The sequence below is a fragment of the Aythya marila genome (genome assembly GCF_965140915.1).
Source record: "Aythya marila genome assembly, chromosome: 1".
Taxonomy (NCBI): Eukaryota; Metazoa; Chordata; class Aves; order Anseriformes; family Anatidae; genus Aythya; species Aythya marila.
Genome location: NC_139042.1, coordinates 178,704,447 through 178,724,687, shown reverse-complemented (window position 1 = coordinate 178,724,687; position 20,241 = coordinate 178,704,447). Strand labels below are relative to the sequence as shown.

Below are 20,241 nucleotides of genomic sequence, written 5' to 3'. Positions count from 1 at the left end.
CAAGAAAATACTTAATAGTTCCAAGTTAGCTGTTGTATTTGAACTCAGTTTCAAACCTCCTTCTGGGAATATATCCTCCTGCAAACCTTTATTCTGGAGTTTCACATTTCCTCTTTCTCCTGTGGCTGAGGGGTGATCAAAGAGGGCATCAATCACCGCGCCTGGGCCTGAAACACAAACAGGAAATGTGAAGGACCTTCAGGTACTACAATGACAAAATGAATGTAGGTGTAAGTGCTTGTGATGCACAGCTTCCTGTGCCTGTGCGTGCGGACAGCACTCCTACAGGGACTGGGAGGGGAGCTGTATGCAGAGGGGATTTCCTATCTATCTCCTGCCCACCCTCCTTGTGTAAGGTCTCTGCTCTCCAGTTGCAAGGGGGGCGAGAGGAGGCAATAACCACACCAGATGTTGTCATTGTGACAATGAAAATGGTGTGGATTTGGTGCACGTGCTTCGGTGAATGCTGTGTATATAAAAAGTCCAGTTCTGTGAGGATGGTGAATGCACACTGCTCTCTGGAGCTAGGTTAGGAACACCTTCAACCACATCACTGCACCGTGGTTAATTATATACATACTACTACAAGAAAAAATTAAAAAACACCTGAAAAGTGTTGCAGAACAATGTGGCCACTGGAGGAAAGGGCAAGAGGCTTGGTCCATCAAACCCGTATCACAGCTGGGCTGTGATAATAATCCTGTGCCCCAGCCGAATTGCTGAACCCCAGGATCTCCTCCAGTAGAACTGAGGCTACCTCCTCCCAGGACTTCATTATCCTTCCTCTGTTCTGCATATGTATGTACACCACAGATAAACTCAAAAGACACGAATAGCCACCTCCTGTCTTGGTCCCAGGTCTGAACATAATTAGTTAGCCAAGGAACCATTTCTGTGATGAGTTGCTTGCTCTACACAGAGCAATTCATCTGTGGATTCCTCTGCCTTGCCTTACATTCTCTGCTGCTCTGCAGTGCCCTTTTCATTTGTTTTGAGTGGCATTGCTAAAGATGCCGGTCTGCCTGTTTTGAGCCTGACCTGGCTGCGAGACCTCTGTTAGACTCCTGCCAGAAATCTGCAAGTGGATGGGGTGACGGCGCTGCCTTCGTAGTGCAGGTGATGCCCTCATTTTTTTCTTTCTTCCTTTTCTTTTTCTGATACTCTGCAGGTTATCTTTCTAGAGGATATTTCAAGATACAATTTTGTCTTCCATACAAGCTCTAAAATGAATTCTGGCTATTTTTTACTGTGTCAGATTTCAATCTTTTTCTGTCTTAAAAGTGTTGTTTGTTTTTTTTTTTGAAGCTTCTCTTCAGAAAAAAAAAGAGAAAAAAATATATCTTTAACAGATCTAGTAACTAAGTAATAAAACCCGAATGTCACAGCAAAGTTAGATCATAACAATGTGACAGGATATGCTGGCTCTTAAGGAAAAAAATAGTCATTCTTTTTACTGCGTGGAATTTAAAAATAAGACATCTCAGAAGTATAATAAGACACAAGGATTTTTTTTGCATGCTAGTTCTGCAAATTCTTTAATTTTATTTCAATTGCTGTACTTCTGTAGGAGCTATTCTGGCAGACTTCATAATTCACTTTTACCTCTAGCAGACTGGAAAGCTGACCAGATGACACTTGTCATTCCTGTGCCACAGAGGGATTCAGATACACATTTTATTGACTTTTTTATATATATCTGCTCATAGTAAGCTGTTTTCACTTTTAGGTATTTGTGTAAGAATTAATTGAAAAATTCTTATTATTCAATTCTTAGACAAACTTTTTTGATGTAAAAATGCTTTCTAGCGACTAACCCTCTAAAAATGGTGTACTTGATCGCGATGGGAGAACTGGAGCAGCTCTTTTTATTTCAGTCTTAGGGTATTTTGTTTCCATATAAATACCTGTAGAGTAGGAGCAGCATTAAACTGAATGTAGATTATTCAGTACATGTGCCTTGGAAAAAAAAAAAAAACAAAAATACATTTAGTGCAAGTTGTGGTCACTTCAAACTTTTTGGGATGACTCAGACACAGTCTGGCAGGCTGTTTTCAAAGGGTTAAGTAAGGACCATGGATTACAAACAGTGGTGATTCTGCAATGACTGACAAATTCTGAAGAAAGATTTGGCAAAAATGTACTTCTTTGCCTTTTAGAAAAGGAGGTAATGTTTTGTTTAGAGAATTTCCAAGGAGCACAAAGTTTAGCCAAACAACTTGCCAAACAGCAGAAGCGTGGAAGAAGGATTTATCCACTGTCACAAAAGGCACATAGAAGTTGTATGTACATCCAAGGACAAGATTTGGTTTGTGCTTTTAAATACATGTATCTCAGCATGTGAAGAAGAATTCCTTAGAAATTGCTGCTGATTTTACAGCTGTGTAATTTATTCCTGTGATGATATTTTAAAAAAATAGTGCCTCAAACAGCTTGAAGGGAGATAATATTTTCTTTAGTAGCTTTTGTTTCCACAAATGCCTAAGCTACATACATTCACGATGGGAGATTTGCACAGTTGGCATTATTTACACTTAGTGATGAAACAAATTTCACACTGCATTTCCAAATGGGCATAACATCAAAATCAGGCGTTTTCCCCAAACATCGTGGGGTGCATCACATCGTGGGGTGCATCGGCCTACAGTACAAAACATAACCTCTTGTTTCATACCTAAAATCTGGAATTTTCTGGCAAAGATTCACAAAGGAATTTTAAATTTCCGTGGCTGCTGACAGCTGATGTCTGCCGCTGCCTCTGAGGAGCATCGTGACAAGAGCAGGAGGGTGGCTGACATTGCCTTGTGAGCAAGTGCAGTCACTGCCTGTGGCGGGCCAGACTCCAGACAGTCAACGGGCTGCTAACATGGATTTTTGTCATTCCAGATGTTGCATTTCCCTTGGTGGAAGAGTAGGTACTTGATATGCACAGCTGTACCCAGGGGGGTTCCTTTTTGCTTTTATATATGAAGATTTATTCACATGCCCCTGAGTTGGTTTTGATTTTTGTTTGTTTGATTGTTTTTTTTGTTTGTTTTGTTTTACTTTGCTGTAAGATTTGTGTTCTCCTACCTAGATTGATAGGTGTTTGATAGCAGCAAGACATCTGTTTGGTCATTGAGTGATTTTCTGTATCATGTCCCGCTGATACTGGTAGAAAGCCATGTTCCTCTTCAACTTGAAAAATAAGCTTCAATATAATGTTGCAATTCAGAGAATCAAAATCACTATTGCTTGGTGTCATGGCCTGAATTAGGCAGCATTTTAATTCAGAATTTCAGGTACAACAAGCAGGGGGTTGAGAAGCTCAGTAATTATCCAGCACATTGATGGATTCTTAGCATATGTAGGAGTGAGCTTTTTGAGCAGCTTTTGGGTATTACATGTTGGTTCTGAACAAAAACAACAAAATATCAGCTGGCTTTTTTTTTTTTTTTGAGCACTAACAATGTAAGACTTAACTCATGACTGTTTTAAGTATATGGAAAAGTCACTGTGTGACCCGGTGGGTGCTTTGTTTCCGCGACCCTTGGTGTGTCCAGTACGGGAGGTCCACGTGTGCAGCTCCTGCCCCAGCTTCTGCCCAACTTCCCTGGCCAGCAAAGCTGGGGGGAGCAATGCATGCCAAAGGATTTCAACAAACAGCCTGCTTTGTAGCGTGCCTTAGTATTCCCCACCCCCTAAGCATTTCCTCAGCTGGGATTATATAAAGTGTTGGGTCTACAGCATCCATTAAACTTCTGAGAAATAAGTCTTCCCTTTTGTGACAAGTCGCTGGTACAGATGGCAACAAAAATATTGGTGCTTTCTGCATGCAGACATCTGAGGGCAGCTATGTGTTAGTGGGAACATTTGGAATAAAACAGTTTCTGTCCTTGAGGGTAGTTATGGGTAGTAGACTAGCTGGCAGCCTTCTCCAGTACAAGCTTTCCATTCATGCATAGTAGGTCTGCAAGTGTTTCTTTTTTTTTTTTTTTTTTCAAATTCAATGTTTTAAATATTCTGCTCATAACAGTGGCTTAACCTCTGGTTCTTTGTACAGCTCATGGTTTCAGTATTAACACTTAACTACCCCTGTTAGTATACTGTTTTTATTAAAGAACAACCCCAAGTTATATCTTACTAATTTAAACGTCCTGTCTCTTTCAGTAATAGCTGGTTTTCGAGGGACAGTCCCCCATGGCCTATCACTGGAGATTGGAGACACCGTTCAGATATTAGAGAAATGTGATGGTGAGTTCACAGGATGGACTTCCAGTGGTAAAGAAGGCTCCTATACTGTTGATTTGAACCCAATTACTATTCATTTATTTTCTTAAATGAACACATCTTTTTTAAAGTCAACAATACAACAAATTCTAGTCTCCATTTTTTTCCACAGTTCTAATGAGCTCTAATTCCTGTCATAATTTATTTGTCATTCATCTTTTTTTATTTAATCTCCTTGTTTAATAAAACTTCACAGAAGATAACAGTTAAAAGAGCAAGGAGTTCTCATTGTGATTCCTCTGCTTTCTGGGTATTTCCTGGGGAAGTCTGACTGCTATCAGGACCCTTTCATATTCATTTGAAGTCAGAAGTTTAAAAGCAGCAATGTAAAAATTCTCCTCTGCCTCTGTTCTAAGTTACAGAACACTAAAACGGTTTTAGAAAATGACCGTTACTACTATAAAAGAAATAAAGATGCAATTTTTTCATAATCTGTTCCCTTATTTCATCACCTGAAGTTTATCTGCTATTATGACTTTTTGTTCATTTAAGATAATGTAGGTACTTTTGTGGTTTCATGTTGGGATTATATACTGTTAATCTTGCTGTAAGAAATTTTCTTACAAAAGGTGTAAGATACATTATTTTGAATTGGGTATATTATAAATCTTATATAGTAATGTGGTTGATAGATTCGGATTGTGAAGTCCAAAGATTATCTGTAAATGTTTACAATGAATATGAAACCATTACCCCTTTTGCACAGTACCTTTTGTTGATACAGGTTTAGAGAGTCATTCCTGAAAATATGTGTGAATTAAGTCACCTGAATATGAGCTGGTATATACAAAATACCTTTCATTGTGTAGAAAGTCCTCTAAATGAGTGCAGTCTGCCAGCACAGTGAATAGTTATATCTGTCCAAAAGGGAAAAATTAAATCTGTTTTACATATGGAAATGATTTGCATACTTTAAAAAACAAAATGTTCTTTCTCTGCAGGATGGTACAGAGGATTTGCCTTAAAAAACCCCAACATTAAGGTAAAGATCAATTTCAGTTTTGCGTTCTTTGGCAAAAATGTGTATTTACTTTATAAAAGTTTACAGTCTCCATGTAAGTATATGATATTTACTTTTAAAAGAAAACTGGAGCTTACAGTTAAGTATTTTATTGATATTGCATGAATTAGATTTGGACATGGATTACACTTCTGAAATGCTCCTGTGTATTTGGATGATGCACTTTATAAACCTGAGGTTCTGGCAAATTTCCTTTCATTTCTGTTTTTTAGAGGCTAAGTTAATGGGAAATGACTATTGAGGATATGAATTATAAATAACGCTAGAAAAGTTAATTACACTGTGCCTATTTTCTTGATGTTATGTATTAATTTAGAACAGCCAGTGGAGACAGATAATATATAGGGGCCATATGCAGCATATCAATTGAATAAAATAAATCTATTTCCATCTAAAATATGTGATTCATTTTATTCTTCTTTGGTGTGTAGTCTTCAGTTTCCATAGGATTATAGTTGATAGTACTCTAAACCAGATTCCACTGTTTTTTGTTGCATTCAGACATGAAATATTATTAAATTCATACGTTTATTTTCTTCAGCATTTGTTCATCTTGACTGTGTTTAAGCTTTTCCTATCTTGATTGTCTGTTTTCCTAATCTTCCCTGTCAACCTGCCTCTATCACTGTAAAGACTTTGCTTTTCATACGGGAAACTATTTTTTTTTCCCATTCACACAGTACTAGAATTTTTAGTTTTAGTCATGTCATTGAAGAAAAATCAGCTGTTGTTCCTTTAACTCACATTGTAAGCTTATTATTTTTTTCCCTCTCTATTTCCAAGCCCCTTCAGCTGCAAAGTAGGATATATAATGTATTAATATCAAAAGTTTCTAGGGGCTCCAATCATACAAGGCCTTTTGTCCCTAGGCCTGCAGTCTGTTCACATAAATTTGCTTTGCTTTATGTGGAAGGTCAATGTGAGCAATAAATTGAGCCACAGTGTCTAATCCGATGTTTACTACTTTGATCTCATTGATATATATTACGATTTGATTTATAAGACATGAGCAGTTGAGATTTGTTATCGTATCTTCTTCGTCTTTTGTTGCAATTCTCACCACATGCTTGCTGTCAATGTTGCTTTGTGGTCTGTCAAATGTGTTGATACAAGTTATGAATAGGTTTTCTAAACATGATTTGATGTGTGAAGAACCGAGAAATGTATTTTGTACTTTCATAGTGGAAATGAATGCAGTTTTCCGAATTGGAGTTTTGAAGGGAGTCTCTCCAAAAGTAAAGTAAGAGCACCCTGTAAGTCAGCTTATTGTTGGTATTGCACCATCAAGATTCTTCCCTTGTTATTCTGCCAGCTTGGACACTCAGAGAAATTATTTGTGGCAGCTGGTCTACTGTAGCTGCAGGTGCATATCCTGTTTTTTGGCACATCGTTACAAATGCCAAGGCTGCACATCTTGCTGTCCTTGGGAGATCTCTCCGGAGCTACATCACATTGCTGAGAAGGAGCATTCGCAAGGGCACTTGACATACTTAGTAGATAACCTTTTTGTCAAAGGTCCAAAGTTGGAGTCTGTGGTAAGAAAACAGGGCATGATCACAAAGGAAAGCTGTATGTAGCTGTGCATGCTATAAAGGAGCACATATATGTATTTTCCTTCACTGCATTGTGTAGCTAGCTGTAGTGTATTATTTTCTGAGTCAGAAGTTGGAAGGTTAATTGCTTCATTTTGCTTACCACTATGATTTATGAAGGTTAGTGCAATATAAGAGCACTACGAGTGTTGTGGCAATGCTTTTCATGCACAAGAACAGTGGAGAGCCCTTAAATAACTAAAAAGGACCACTCTTGTCTCAACACTGAGGCTCTTTGGTAGGCATCTATCACACCTTTCAGGTGTACTGCATGGCACAATAGCTCTCAAATAAAACTTTATTTTGACTTTGTTAACTTCATTTATGAATTTAACTGTATTTATTTTTAGTGAGCTTCATTATCTCTATTTATTTTGCAAATCTGTATTAAAGATACTGTTTTTGAGATCCTGTTGATAAGAAGTTACCTCACAAAATTGGTCAGTTTTAGTATGTGTTGGAATGATTAATAAATCATCTAGGATAAGTGAGCTGTCAAGCAATCTTCTCATGTTCTACAAGTTTATCTTCTAATTTTCGTAAATATTGAAGGATTAAAACTCTGCTGAAGGCATTTTCATTTCCTTTAGATCTGTACTGGGTATAGATTGCATTCTTTTTCTGTGTATGCTTCTTGGTAATTATTTAGAGGACTTTTAATTCAGCATGTGTTTGCATATTAAATGGTACTTTAAGATTACTCTCCAAACTCATTTAGGGGGATTTTTTTTTTTTTAAACTATTTTAACTATTTAACTATATAACCTATTTTGTTTTTCAGGGTATATTTCCATCCAACTACATTCACTTGAAAAATGCATGTGTTAAGAACAAAGGGTAGGTGAAATGTTCTGGATTCAAATATTTAAACATGGTCAGTTACTTATACCAAAGATCTTTTGCATATATGATAAAGAAGATATTATTTGATTATATTGTAATAGCTCAAGCTTACTGCCTAAGGATTTGAAATGGTTATCTTCAGCTAACCTGATACTCCTGCACAGTGATAAAATTGGAGTGGTATATTCTCTGAAGACATGCAGTGCAACTGGGAATATCAGAATAAAGAGAAAATGATCACATTTCTGCTTCCCATTATTGAATTTGCCTTGAAAAAAAAGTTATTGCCTTAATTAGAATAAAAGTTATTCTAGCTTGCTATTAACCTGCTGTTTAAGATTAGTAGTTCTTTTCTTTAAGGACATCAGCTGCACCATGGCAGACAGCTGGCGTTTTACAAAAATCTGTTAAAATAATGTATCAATACAAAAGCAGAAGATTTCATTAACATTGTAAAAAAAAAAAAAAAAAAAAAAAAAAAAAAAAAGATGTTTTTTCCCTTTATTCTTTCCTTCATATGATGAAGAGCCACTATTTATTCTTGACAATGACTGATCTCACTTCATTTTTAGAAGAGCTAATAAAATTGGAACAATTGGTTAAAGAAACAGTGTTTGTTGGTTTTTTTTTTTTTTTGAGAAGTAATACTTACCTTGAAAGTATCACTTGTATATTTGTCAGTGATGCTAATTCAGTACAACTCTTTCCAGGTTTACATACTTTGAGAATGTTCACATTGTGTCATTTACTTAGATATATTAATAGGGAATTGATACATGACAATTTGAGACTTCTTTAAATTAAGACAGTTCTTATCAAATTAGATGGAGAATGAATCATCAAATGTAGGTGACCTTGATTTGGGGGCTTGAATGAGTGAGTATGTAAAAGATGAAGGTTTCATGACTGGCAAAAAATAATCATAAAGACTGTTACATCTATTTAAATAAATATTAAAAAGACTCATTCACGTAGGTGTAAATAGGAGTCACATTCTGGAGATTTCCGTTTTATTTGCTATGGATTTCAATCCACCCATGGTTTGTTATGCCCTAGGATCATATTTGCTTTGAAAGCACTTGTAGATAAAACTGTAGGTTCAGTGAAATAAGGTTGCTGTAAACTGTCACAATATGACAAACCTTAAGGATGGAATAATTTTTATTAAGAGATAACATAACAATGCTTTCAGGGAGTTCAGTCTTTGTTGCTTCTATTTTCTTCTGTAATTGGTGTTTCTCATTCATTCTCTGTACTGTACAGTGTATCAGGACTGGGGGCTCTCATGTTATTATGTTAATTCAATAAAAGAGAAATTATATCATGAGAAAGGTACTCCAGGCATGAGTGCAGACCTTTGAAACGTACTGTGTGTGAGAACAAAGTGGTGTGTAAAGTGATGGTGGACTTAAGACTTTGGTATGGACCAAGCCAACCTGTGTTTTTCTTGGCCAGCATCAAATAGTAAAGAACTCCCTCACACTGTACTAAATTTTATTTTGATTTTTATATCCTCTTTCAGCCGAAGGAGTGACTTTTTTTTTTCTTATTTCTATAAACATACGTATTAGAAAAGAGTGGCAACAGTCACTTGTATGCAGTCTAAGCAAGATCCCTTTGAAAACAATGGGAATTACTTTGACATAAAAGTACTGTTTGATGTGCTTATCTCATAGTAAAATGCTTTCCTTGACTTCTTCAGAACCAAGACTTTCCATGGGGATTAAACAAAATGTATAAGTAAAAAGTCTTCAGGGTTGAAGGAATTCCCATTTAGTTTAACAGACATTACTGTTGGCAGGAGGTAGTCTTTACGTTAGTAATTGTAATGTGATTTGTAATGCTTTTGTAATATCATGTGTTCTTCTGCATATTACAGACAATTTGAAATGGTTATTCCAACTGAAGATTCGGTTATTACAGAAATGACATCAACCTTAAGAGACTGGGGAACGATGTGGAAACAACTCTATGTGGCAAGTACCCTGAATAATGTTACTTTGGTTGAATACTAACTCAAAAGACCAGACACGTTGATAAAATATAAATATTCTCACTGAAGGAAGAAAGGGAAAAATAAGTTTAAAGGTAGCGGACAATTTGGGATTTTCTTTTCCCTTTGGATTTATTTAATTGTTCGTTTTTTCAGTGTTTTTTTTTTTTACAACTTGGCATTAATGGTTTTCTGCTCATCTAGTCCCAGTCAGTAAGTAAGTCAAAAAGGCTTTTCCTCTTGTTTTAATATAACTTCAAAAATGATAAAATTCAGAAATGAGATGGAAGAATTCTTGACATTGTGTATATACAATTGTAAATGTACAATATAATATATGTTGTATATATAGATTATACTATCAGATCCAGTGTATTGATATAAGGTAGATGGATGTTTTTCACAGGCGAGTGATCAGAATATATATACGCATACAGAAGGAAAAGAAGAAAAGATTTAGAAAACTTTATTAAGAAACATTATATTAAAAGAAATGCATTTTTGGGCAAGCTGTTGTTCAAGTGACATTAAATTGTGAGTTACAGAAAATCTCTAAGCCTAAGATCTAAGATTTGTGATTCGTACTCACTTTTTCATAGATTTATCTCTTGTGTTTAAGACCTCTCTCACATCCACACATTCAGAAGCACCAAGACATGTCCGTGTTATTTGGCAAGGATCTCTTGTATATGACACAGAGATCAGAGGATTCCAGTTGTTGAGTCCTCACTGATGAGGGAGGCAGGGAGCTGTTCTTGATTAACAGTGACAAACTGATTTTGGACTTATCTGCTACACACTTTAGAAATGGATTCTGTCTTATGAGTTTGTCTCACACTTCATAAGCCTTAAGCAGAAGTCCCACTTCTCACAGTTCTCTTGTTTTCCTTGAATGGGTGTTTTGGGGATATGATCCTTTCTCCCTCTTCCTGACTTCTTCAGACCAGTTTGTTTCTTCTCCTTGCTTGAGTTAAATCACATTTAAGGTGGCAATTAATGTATACTTTCCCTTGTTCTTTCATTTCTTGTTATGTATACATTTTAATGTATACATATTTGATTCATACTGCATGCTTTCAATACAACTACAGGATGTCCCACTATAAAGGGATTTTTTCATCTTTTTCATTGTGAAAAATTCTATCATTTGCATCTCTTAATTGTCTGCCACCATGGGTAGAAATTATCGGTATACTTACAACACACAGAAAGAAATCCACTTAATCTCTCTATTCTGACTGAAATTTGCCTTCTCTGATCATTTAGCATCTTCTCTTTTTTTTTTTTTTCATACACATGATCTAACTCATAATAATTAGTATGTTTCCTTTTTCCATAGCTATGTCTATTTCATCTGTTCACAGCTTTTTCTTTTTTTTTTTTTTAAACTTTCCCTTTTGAAAGTTTTTCCCATTGAAATTATCTTTAAAGGTTTAACTAAAATATTCAAAGTGTTGCCCCCATTAAAACTTGTTTTACACTGTGATTTGCATTGTGATTGTCTTCAGTTCTTAACATTTGACCTTCTAATCTGCTACATTAGAACCAAACCATGGTTTGGACTTGACACAATGTGCACACATCAAATGTAATCAAAACGTGTGTCCTTGCATTCCCTTGATCTGCTTGCATTTCCCCATAGTTAAAACCTCCAACTCCTGGTCTTAACTCATTGCTTAGGTGATAACTATGACTTAAATTGTGAGAAGCTTATCTGTTATCTGCATTTCTGCTCATAAAGCAGCTGCTTCAGCTACTCAAAAGAAGCAAAAAGTGTGGCTCATATAATTCAGGATGGTCTAAAAGTAACCAGTTTGCTCCAGTAACCAGTTTGTTAGAGATGATTGTAGGGAATGTGTTCAGAGAGGATATTCAGAACCAGGTGACCTTTCTGAAACCTGCAGTGGGTACAGTTGCTGATTTGTTTAGTGAAAGTTTTTGTACAAGAATCTACAAAATCCCATATTTGTTTCTGCTGGATTCTAAGTTACACAGTGTCAATTTAGACTTGTCAGTGAAATTGTAATTAAGCAGTGTGAACTGTTCCTTGAGATGAGCTTCAAAGCATGATTGAAAGTTCTCTAGATTACAATGGGAAGTAGTTTTCCCAAATGTGTGAAGCGCATCCAAGTGTGATTGCTTTATGTACTTTATGTAGCAAGTATTTGCTTTATGTGCTTTATGTAGCAAGTACATTAGTGCAAAAGGAGCAAATCCATGATCTGCTTCTGTAGATAACTATATCTGTAAGGCACGTGCATTTGCTTGCAGAGCCACTCAGCACCTTGAGATGCAAACAACTTAGACAAATTCTAAATCTTTGGAAAAAAAAGATGCTTTCTTGAAAATGCTATTTTGAGCTTAATGGTGTTCTTAAATACTACCATGTCTTTTGTATTCAGCTGAACAATTTACTTCAGTAGAGCTTGTCATCACATACTGAAAACAAAGATGCACCTGAATTAGTATTTATTGGATTTGTTTATTTTTTTTTACTGAAAAATTAAATCTTTATCTGGTGGAAAATCATGAGCACATGCTGTCAGCCTAGTTCGCTGTAACATTCCCATAAAGTCTTGTCTTTTTTTTTTTTTCTTTTTTTTTGTCTTTTTTGTTTGTTTGTTTGTTTTGTTTTGTTTTACTTATAAAGGTCACATATCCCTATTTTTCTTACTGAAGCCAATTCCTTTTTTCTTCACTGGTGTTACTATTGTGTATTCAAAATACACTGATTTTGTTTTTTTCCAGACAACCAAAGGAAATAATAAATCAATGCCCACTTTAGTGAGCTGATGAATGAAGTGAATGAATATGAAATAAAAAGAGCAAATTTGTCAAACAGCAGAGTTTGTCACAGCCCTTGGAATATAACACTTATTGACAGAGAGTAATGCAGCTTCTAAGTGAATTTTAGCTTTTTGTGTCAATTATGCAGCAAAATTAGTTGAATTTCATTTTTACGTCATTCTTTTCATAGGAAGAAGTAAAAGGGAAATGAGGGCTTTTGTTTGTTTTTTGTTTTCTTTTTGGCAAGAGTAAGCATAACAAGTCTGCTAGACTTTTTTTTCAGTCTGTGTGATGTGCCGTTTAACAGAGGTTGCAATAGTTTCCTCAAACTGAATTTTCTTAGAAAATTATATTAATTAAAACTACCTATGGTCAATGAAGGAAGAGTTAAACAAACTTCTGCTGTGTGGAAGGAAACCATTATGGGAAATGTCTTATGTCCTTAACTGGAATATAATTAGAGTAGGAGGATGTGGTTTATTCATATTCACATAATTTTGTCTGTTTTACAGTTAGATGAAGCAGAACTGTCTGGAAGAGATTTCTGTCTACAGGATACTATTTATTTGCATAAAGACCATGGCATGTGCTTGTATGTCCCTGCAAGAAAAAGTTAAAAGAACATTAATGCTGTGTAGTTCAGAGTTTGAATGCAAGAAGCTTTGATCCCAATACGTGTGTGAGTTCAAATAGTCACAGATTACATGTTCAGTTTTGATGAGACAACAAAACAGAATGAATAGGCTCCTGGAATAAAACAGTGCTGTAACATGCAGTAACTTTTGTTGAATCTTTGTTGCATCTCTCACGTAAATTAGACTGCGTAACATATCAGGTGTAAGAAGTTGGAGTGAAATTTTGGAGTGAATTTGGTGGAAAGATACAGTCTGTGGTAAGCTCTAAAATGATTTTATGCACATACGCACACATACATACAGGTAAAGAGGTCACACTATAATGGGGAGATGAAGGATCATGACTAGCTAGGTAAATAAGGAAGGAATTTCTTTGAGTTCCACACCACAACTGGATTTGTTAGGATTGTAAGTTTATGCAGAAGATGTAGATGCAATTCTTTCTTTATCTCACAGAGAAATGAGGGGGATCTCTTTCACCGATTGTGGCACATAATGAATGAAATCCTGGACCTGCGAAGGCAGGTCCTTGTTGGCCACCTCACCCATGATCGAATGAAGGACGTGAAGCGACACATCACTGCTCGTCTGGACTGGGGCAATGAGTGAGTAAATACAGTAACAGAAGAAAATGGTGTAATCTAGTTGTAATACCAGTTTTAGGCTCATTATAGGATTTTGAAATAAGGAACAAATTTCTGACAGATGTCACCTTTTTTAACGGTTTTTCTCCATTTTTTTTACTGTCTGCTGTGTTTTAACAGTGAAAAATGACTTGCACCTTTGCTTTTTTTCTTTCACTAAAGGAGTATACTTGCTTTGGTTTGTTTTATGTAGCAGTGGTACTGTCTACAAGAAAATTGCACTGAAATGTCTGCAGCTTCCCTTCAAGTCTTTTAAAAACACACCTGACCAGATTCTTATGTGGGACAGTTTAGCATAGCTGTGTTATGTTAACTGAAATTATATTGGCTGATGCTGCTTTCTTTTTTATTTGATTTGTTCATATGATTCAGTGTCTACTTAATCATCTCTAACATTCGTCTTGATACTGTGCTGTGCCTCTTTCTTTTATCTGAATAACTAATAAAAAGAGCTAACTCAAGTTATATTCTCTTATTTTTCAAAGCAAGAAATTTTCATGTATTTGTCTTAAACCCCTGCTACTTCAAATAATGTCTCTTCAGTATTACCAAATGCCTAACAGCATAAAGAGTAGTAGGGATAGAGAATTGCTATCATAATGCGTGATGTTGAAAGTGATTTCTAAATCATTTTCTGAGTGTAGCTTTCAATTCTTCTATTATCTGGTGTAGTTTGAAAGGCCAATAAGCTCATCTCTATTCCTGGTACATCACCCATGGGGAAAATAAGCACAACGGGTTACTCTTGAATCCAGTATTACTTGTGAAAACAGTGCCACAGATTAACACTGCGTTGGCATTTGCAATGAGTCAAAACTAGCTTGAGCCTCTGCTCTTGTAACAGAGAGGCACCAGGCTCTTGCGATTCTTTCTTAAAGAAGTGCCAGCTTAGGCTGGCTTGGGCACCGTTTAGCAGCTGAGTAGTATGGAAAATGCAAAGATGAAATGTGCTTATATTGGTAACGTTGGCATGCGTGCCTCGCTTTTGCTGCTGATTTTGCTTTGAGCTTGGAAATCTGAGACCAGATGAGACTCCAAGAAAAGAAAATTTTGGTTCTGCTGTATAAAACTTGTTTTGTAGTGCCTCCTGTCTAGTAAGAGTGTGCAGCTTGAATTTTTGGAAGTCTGTAAGGCCCGTTGCTTACATGTACTTCAACTCTCCACTCACTGAGGCATTTCTACCTGCTTTGCTAGGTCTCTGTGAAAGGAAGGGCAAGGGTAAGATCAGTGCTTAGACCAGGAGTCACAGGAGCCTCCCTTTTCCCTCACACTGCACTATACTGAGGCAGCAACAACAGTAAGAATGGCATTCTGTGTGTCCATGAAAATAAAAAAAAAAAAAAGATTTCTTTGATCATCTTCTGAGAAAATAAATGTGACTTTGGAAAACTAGTTAAACTAAAACGTACAAGTAAACTAATCTCGTAGATTAAAATCCTATGCTACTGAAATTGTACCTAATGTACCAAAACAGGCTGATAACATCGTACTTGCTGATACTCTTCTTAGACCAGTCCTCTGTACTTTGTTCTTTAGGAAACTTTTTTGCAAACTGTCTGACTATACATACAATAATAGAGAACTTGGGAAATCCAAATCAGCCTTTGAAAAAATAAGCATATTCTTTGAAGCTTGTGACTGGAATACACTTCAGTCACTCTAAGTTTCAAAGTGTAAATAAATGCTCTCAGTAGGAATGGCTATGATTTGGATCTCATCTGTAATATTTTCCTCCCCCACTCTACATGTATGGAACCATTAACTTACCAATGAGGCTTTTTTTTTTTTTCCTTTCTCTCCTTTACCTTTCTCTCTCCTTATCATTTGTACATTTGAACAACAAATATTCTCCAAATTATGCTACAACAAACATCATAAGCTGCTAATTAGCACAGCTTTAGACTTCAGTTTATTTGCTCTGGTCTGTCCAGTACCTTTAATTCTGATTTTTGCAAGTGTTTACTGCAGTGGCTAGAGAAGGGGTTGCAGAGGTGGATTTTATGATGTGAGCATCTGTCCTCTGAAGCCTTAACCCAGCTATGAAACCTGGGCTGTGGAGTCAGCCAGGATGCCTGAGTTTTAAAAGGATCCCAGTTTGCTTTCTTTTCCCTCCTCAGTCTCTAGGGAAAGATGGTGTCATCACCATCCATTATTCTGTTCGGAAAGTAACGAGATTGTTTTGGGGGACCACATAGAGCAAAATTAAGCTTCTTCCAGCAGAGGAATTCATAGTAATGTTGGAGACTCAAAATGTGCTTGAAAGCTAAAAGTGGATGCAAATTTGAGGCAAAAACATAAATGGCTGCAATTGCTTTCAAAACTCTCTGCCTCAGATGGGATGAGATAGTGAGACTTGGTCTTTGCTGAGCTTTCTAAGTTTGCAAGTGGGAAGACTACTGCGATACTTGCTGAACAAGTTCTCTGAATCCAGATGTGTTGCCTATCAAATGTGTTTGAGCCCATAATTTTGTGTATTGGTAATGTAAACTCTTTGCACATATTTGTGTTGGTGTCAGAGTTTTATCCATTATGCAAGCTGCCATGGATACTTCTCATTATGTTGTTTTCTTTTAATCAAGCATGTTCTTTGTATTTATTTTAGTAAACAGCAGAAAGAGTGCTACAGCTGGTTTTACCGGACATCACATTTTATTGGTCATCTCCTAAGGCATTTTTGATGTGCTTTAACTTTCTAATGCAGCAATTTTTTTTTCCTTAACTATTCATGAAACAGCCTTACAGTTATTTTAGTCTGAAGATATCCTTTATAAAATAAAGGATGTTTTGATTTTTTAATTTATTTTCTATTTTCTTCACTTATTACAATTTCCACAGCATTTAAGTTGATGAACAGGACACTATTGTTTTCTTCTAAATACCAGATAAAGTTGTTATTCAAAATGCTTGAGAGAAACTATTAAAAGCACAGCAGGAGTGCCACAAAAGACTGTCCAAAATGCAATTTTGGCTTGTGTAAATCTTAAAAAAAATAATAGAAAAAATCACTTAATAAGCTCAAAGTCTATAGATTTGCCTAATGATGTCGTGTTTACTTTCTGTCAGCATGAGTGAAAGTGATACAATTTATATGTGCTTATTGAAAGCTTTCTGCACTGTGATAAAGTATTTAACATCTGAAGTGCAGGTCTTAAAAACAGAAAAAATTGTCTGAGTGCAGCCACTGCACACAATTAAAGCTTATTTTACATAAATGAGTATGGTTCTCCTGACATACTTCTTTCTAAAAGGTGTTAATTTCTTTGCAACTAAGAAGTTGCAAACTTCTTTTTTTTTCTACTAACTTTTTCTAATTTTTTTTGCAACTTTTCAGCCCAAAGGAGACAAGATGGATCACGTTAGATCCATCCCTGTTTGCATTCTGTACTATTCCATTTCTATGAGACCAGCACCATAAATTCATTCTCTAACAATTTTTGAAAATTTTGCATCAACTCCTGAATATTACAATATTTCAAGTAGGCAATGGCTAGTAGCCTATCTGATAAGGTTAGAATACATTTTGGCATTCGGGTGCTGTTTCCAAAATCTTTTCTTTGGCTTGTATTTTTTCAGTTAAACTGATTAAATGCAGAAATATTCAGTAGTAGAATTAATTGAATTTTAGGGGGTCCTGAAAGTACTGCTATCTGAAAGCCTAAACACCTAACACAGTGGAAGAACTGTCTTCTCAGAATTGTGATGAATACTGAAGTCATCAGTTCCCACTCTTCAAAAACGTATTTTTTTTAACTTTCTAATCTTTCAAGTTTTTCTAAATTCATCATGACTACCTACTCCCCCATATGTGTTCTTAATCCTTATTGCTTGCTGCTGTGCTGAAAATAAGTTTTATTCCTGTTGACTGAAGTGTATTTCATTATTTCATTCAGGGTATGCTGCCAAGCAGCTTTGATGCCTTCCAGTCCAAATTAAAAATAAACTGATATTTTGACGTTTATGGGTTTTCTTTTTATATTCTTTTCTACTGTTGTCATTCAATATGACAATACTAGTGCAATTCCCATTGTATGCTGCCCACAGTAGTATAAAGACAGTACCCATTGTATAGTGTTCACGATGTGAAAAAGAGCTTAAAATTGTGGAAATATGTATTCTGCTAATGTAAAAAAAAAAGTGAAGAAAAGGGAGGCATTATTCATGAACAGTGGATACAGCCAAAATACTCAAAAACAAACAAACAAAAAACAAAAACCAACAACAACCCCTTCCCCCCAACAACTAACAACTGTAGAGTACCACTAACATCTGCTTTGCTAGATGGAATCTTTATGTGAAATAGAAGAAAAGAGTTAAATTTATTGATTTATTTTCTCTTCATATGTAGAGGCTAATTACTTGCTGTTATTCTAGTGCCTTTTAGTATCTCATTGTTTCTCTTTTCCTCATGCAGACAACTGGGACTTGACTTAGTTCCGAGAAAAGAATATGCTATGGTGGATCCTGAAGAGATCAGCATTACAGAGCTCTACAGGCTGGTACGTGAACATAATAGTCCTTGAGCTGTCAAATTACATGCTGAGGTTTTCATGGCAACTTTCTTGTATTTAATCAAAAGTATTTTTTTTTCTCAAATACACTGGAATTTGATAATACAATTGTGTTTGCTATGAGGAAAGATTTCTTTTTAATAGTTATTTCATCTGTACCTCTGTATGATATGCTTTGATTTGATATCAAGTTTGAGTGCACACATGTACATACTACATGTTATTTGTTGAAGGTTTTGTATTCTAATATATCATTAAAATTATGGGTTCTAACATGAATTTAATCATTGATAAATGCTTATGAGACTCTTTAACTGGCCCATGAGTCCCGTTAGATAAGATTAATGGAAATACAATAATATACCTGTGGTACAAGTATTGTCATGAATAATCTTACTGGCCTGTTGATCTCTCCTAATATATTAATGTGAATAGCAGTTGAACTGCATAATAATGCTCTTCTTTGGGCATGAAAGCCCATCTTGGCCTACTGAAATTGTACTGATACTTCTTATTCTGATTTAATCTCCAGTGAGGTGTAAGAAAACATGCCAATTCCTTTCTGTGGGCTTTGGCTCATGGTGCTACAGCTGTAGTAATAGAATCCTGAGCCCTATTTGCTTACAAGTAACTATTTGCTTACAACTAACCATTTATTTAAACTAAATTTTATTTATGGTAACCCATGTATTTAATATAGAATGTGGAATAAAAAAAAAAAAAAAAAATTGTGGTAATTTGCCGTGGAGCTGAAATTATACATTTAATATTTTTTATGACTTATTTTGATGACTTGTACTGTCAAGTCTAATAACAATGTATTCACACTAGAATCAGTATACCTTTGGGCAGGTTCAGCCATATGTAACCTTACAGAATCTTGTTGAAGCACTAGATGAAATACAGTGAGAAACTGTATTAATTAATCAGAAGAAGAAACATACAGAGGAAGAATAATGCAGAAAAGTAATGATGAAACTCATGGAGTGCACTAAAGAGAAAGAAAAAGGCCCAGAATAACCTCAGTTTGAAGGCTAAGTAACAGATCACTGTTTTAAAATTGGTTTTGGTACAGCATAAGAGAGAAATAGTATACCCTTAATTGATGGTTAAAATGGTGAAGGTATAAACTGGAAAGTCAAACCAAGAGAGCTTAGTAGCCTCTACGCAAGTCTGTCAAAGATTAGAAAATAATGAAGTGTTTTTTTCCATTTTAAAATACTTCTGCTAAGTCTTTTGCAAAAGCATTTTTGTGTGTATTTGAATACGAGAATATCAGATCATTAACTATTTAAGCTAGCTATGAAATACAACCCTGTAGGTTTACAACAGAGGTTTAAAATGGCTTGAAATTCTCAGAGCACAAAAAAGGTAATCTTGTAGAGGTTAGTGTTGTATCCCAGTGATAATTATGATGCAGTGTAACACTGGAAAATCTCTTGCCTTTCTTCTCAGACAGGGAAAAAACATGTAAAGAACAAAACCCTACTGCAAACTAATATTGAATTAAAAGTTTAAATATTTGGAATAAGAAAATAGTCCAGTATTATGTTTTCTACCTCTTTTTATTTTGACATTTTTACAGTTCAAATTTACTACTGTGTTTTTTGTTCTATTTTTAGATGGAGCATCGTCATCGAAAAAAAGACACACCAGTACCGGCTAGCAGCCACCATCTTTTTGTTCAGATGAAGAGTCTGATGTGCTCCAACCTGGGAGAGGAACTGGAAGTGATCTTCTCACTCTTTGATAGTAAAGAAAATCGGCCCATCAGGTAGAACATGATTTTTCGCTGGGATACTGATTTTACGTAAATGTTGTCAGTGTGTCTCTTTCAATCCTGGTAACAAATTTCACATTTAGAAACAAGCAAAATCTAGTCTTGATTCAGGATTATTATTATTTTTTGCTTCCTTTTGTAATTTAGTTCCTATAGTTAATATTTGGCAGTA

At 35.5% G+C, this 20,241-nt stretch overlaps 1 protein-coding gene across 4 annotated transcripts in view; it reads left to right on the top strand.

Annotated features, from left to right (window-relative positions):
- Positions 1-20,241, top strand: part of DOCK4 (dedicator of cytokinesis 4) — a 248,967-nt gene that overhangs the window by 79,548 nt on the left and 149,178 nt on the right. For all 4 annotated transcript variants that reach the window (XR_014318362.1, XM_082770224.1, XM_082770223.1 and 1 more), the window contains exons 2-8: positions 4,147-4,230; positions 5,208-5,248; positions 7,661-7,716; positions 9,602-9,698; positions 13,594-13,742; positions 18,193-18,277; positions 19,912-20,063. Coding sequence is in view for 3 of the 4 variants with exons in the window: in XM_082770224.1 (XP_082626350.1) it covers positions 4,147-4,230; positions 5,208-5,248; positions 7,661-7,716; positions 9,602-9,698; positions 13,594-13,742; positions 18,193-18,277; positions 19,912-20,063 (664 nt within the window). In the remaining variant the exon portion in view is untranslated. The remainder of the gene's footprint in view (positions 1-4,146; positions 4,231-5,207; positions 5,249-7,660; positions 7,717-9,601; positions 9,699-13,593; positions 13,743-18,192; positions 18,278-19,911; positions 20,064-20,241) is intronic.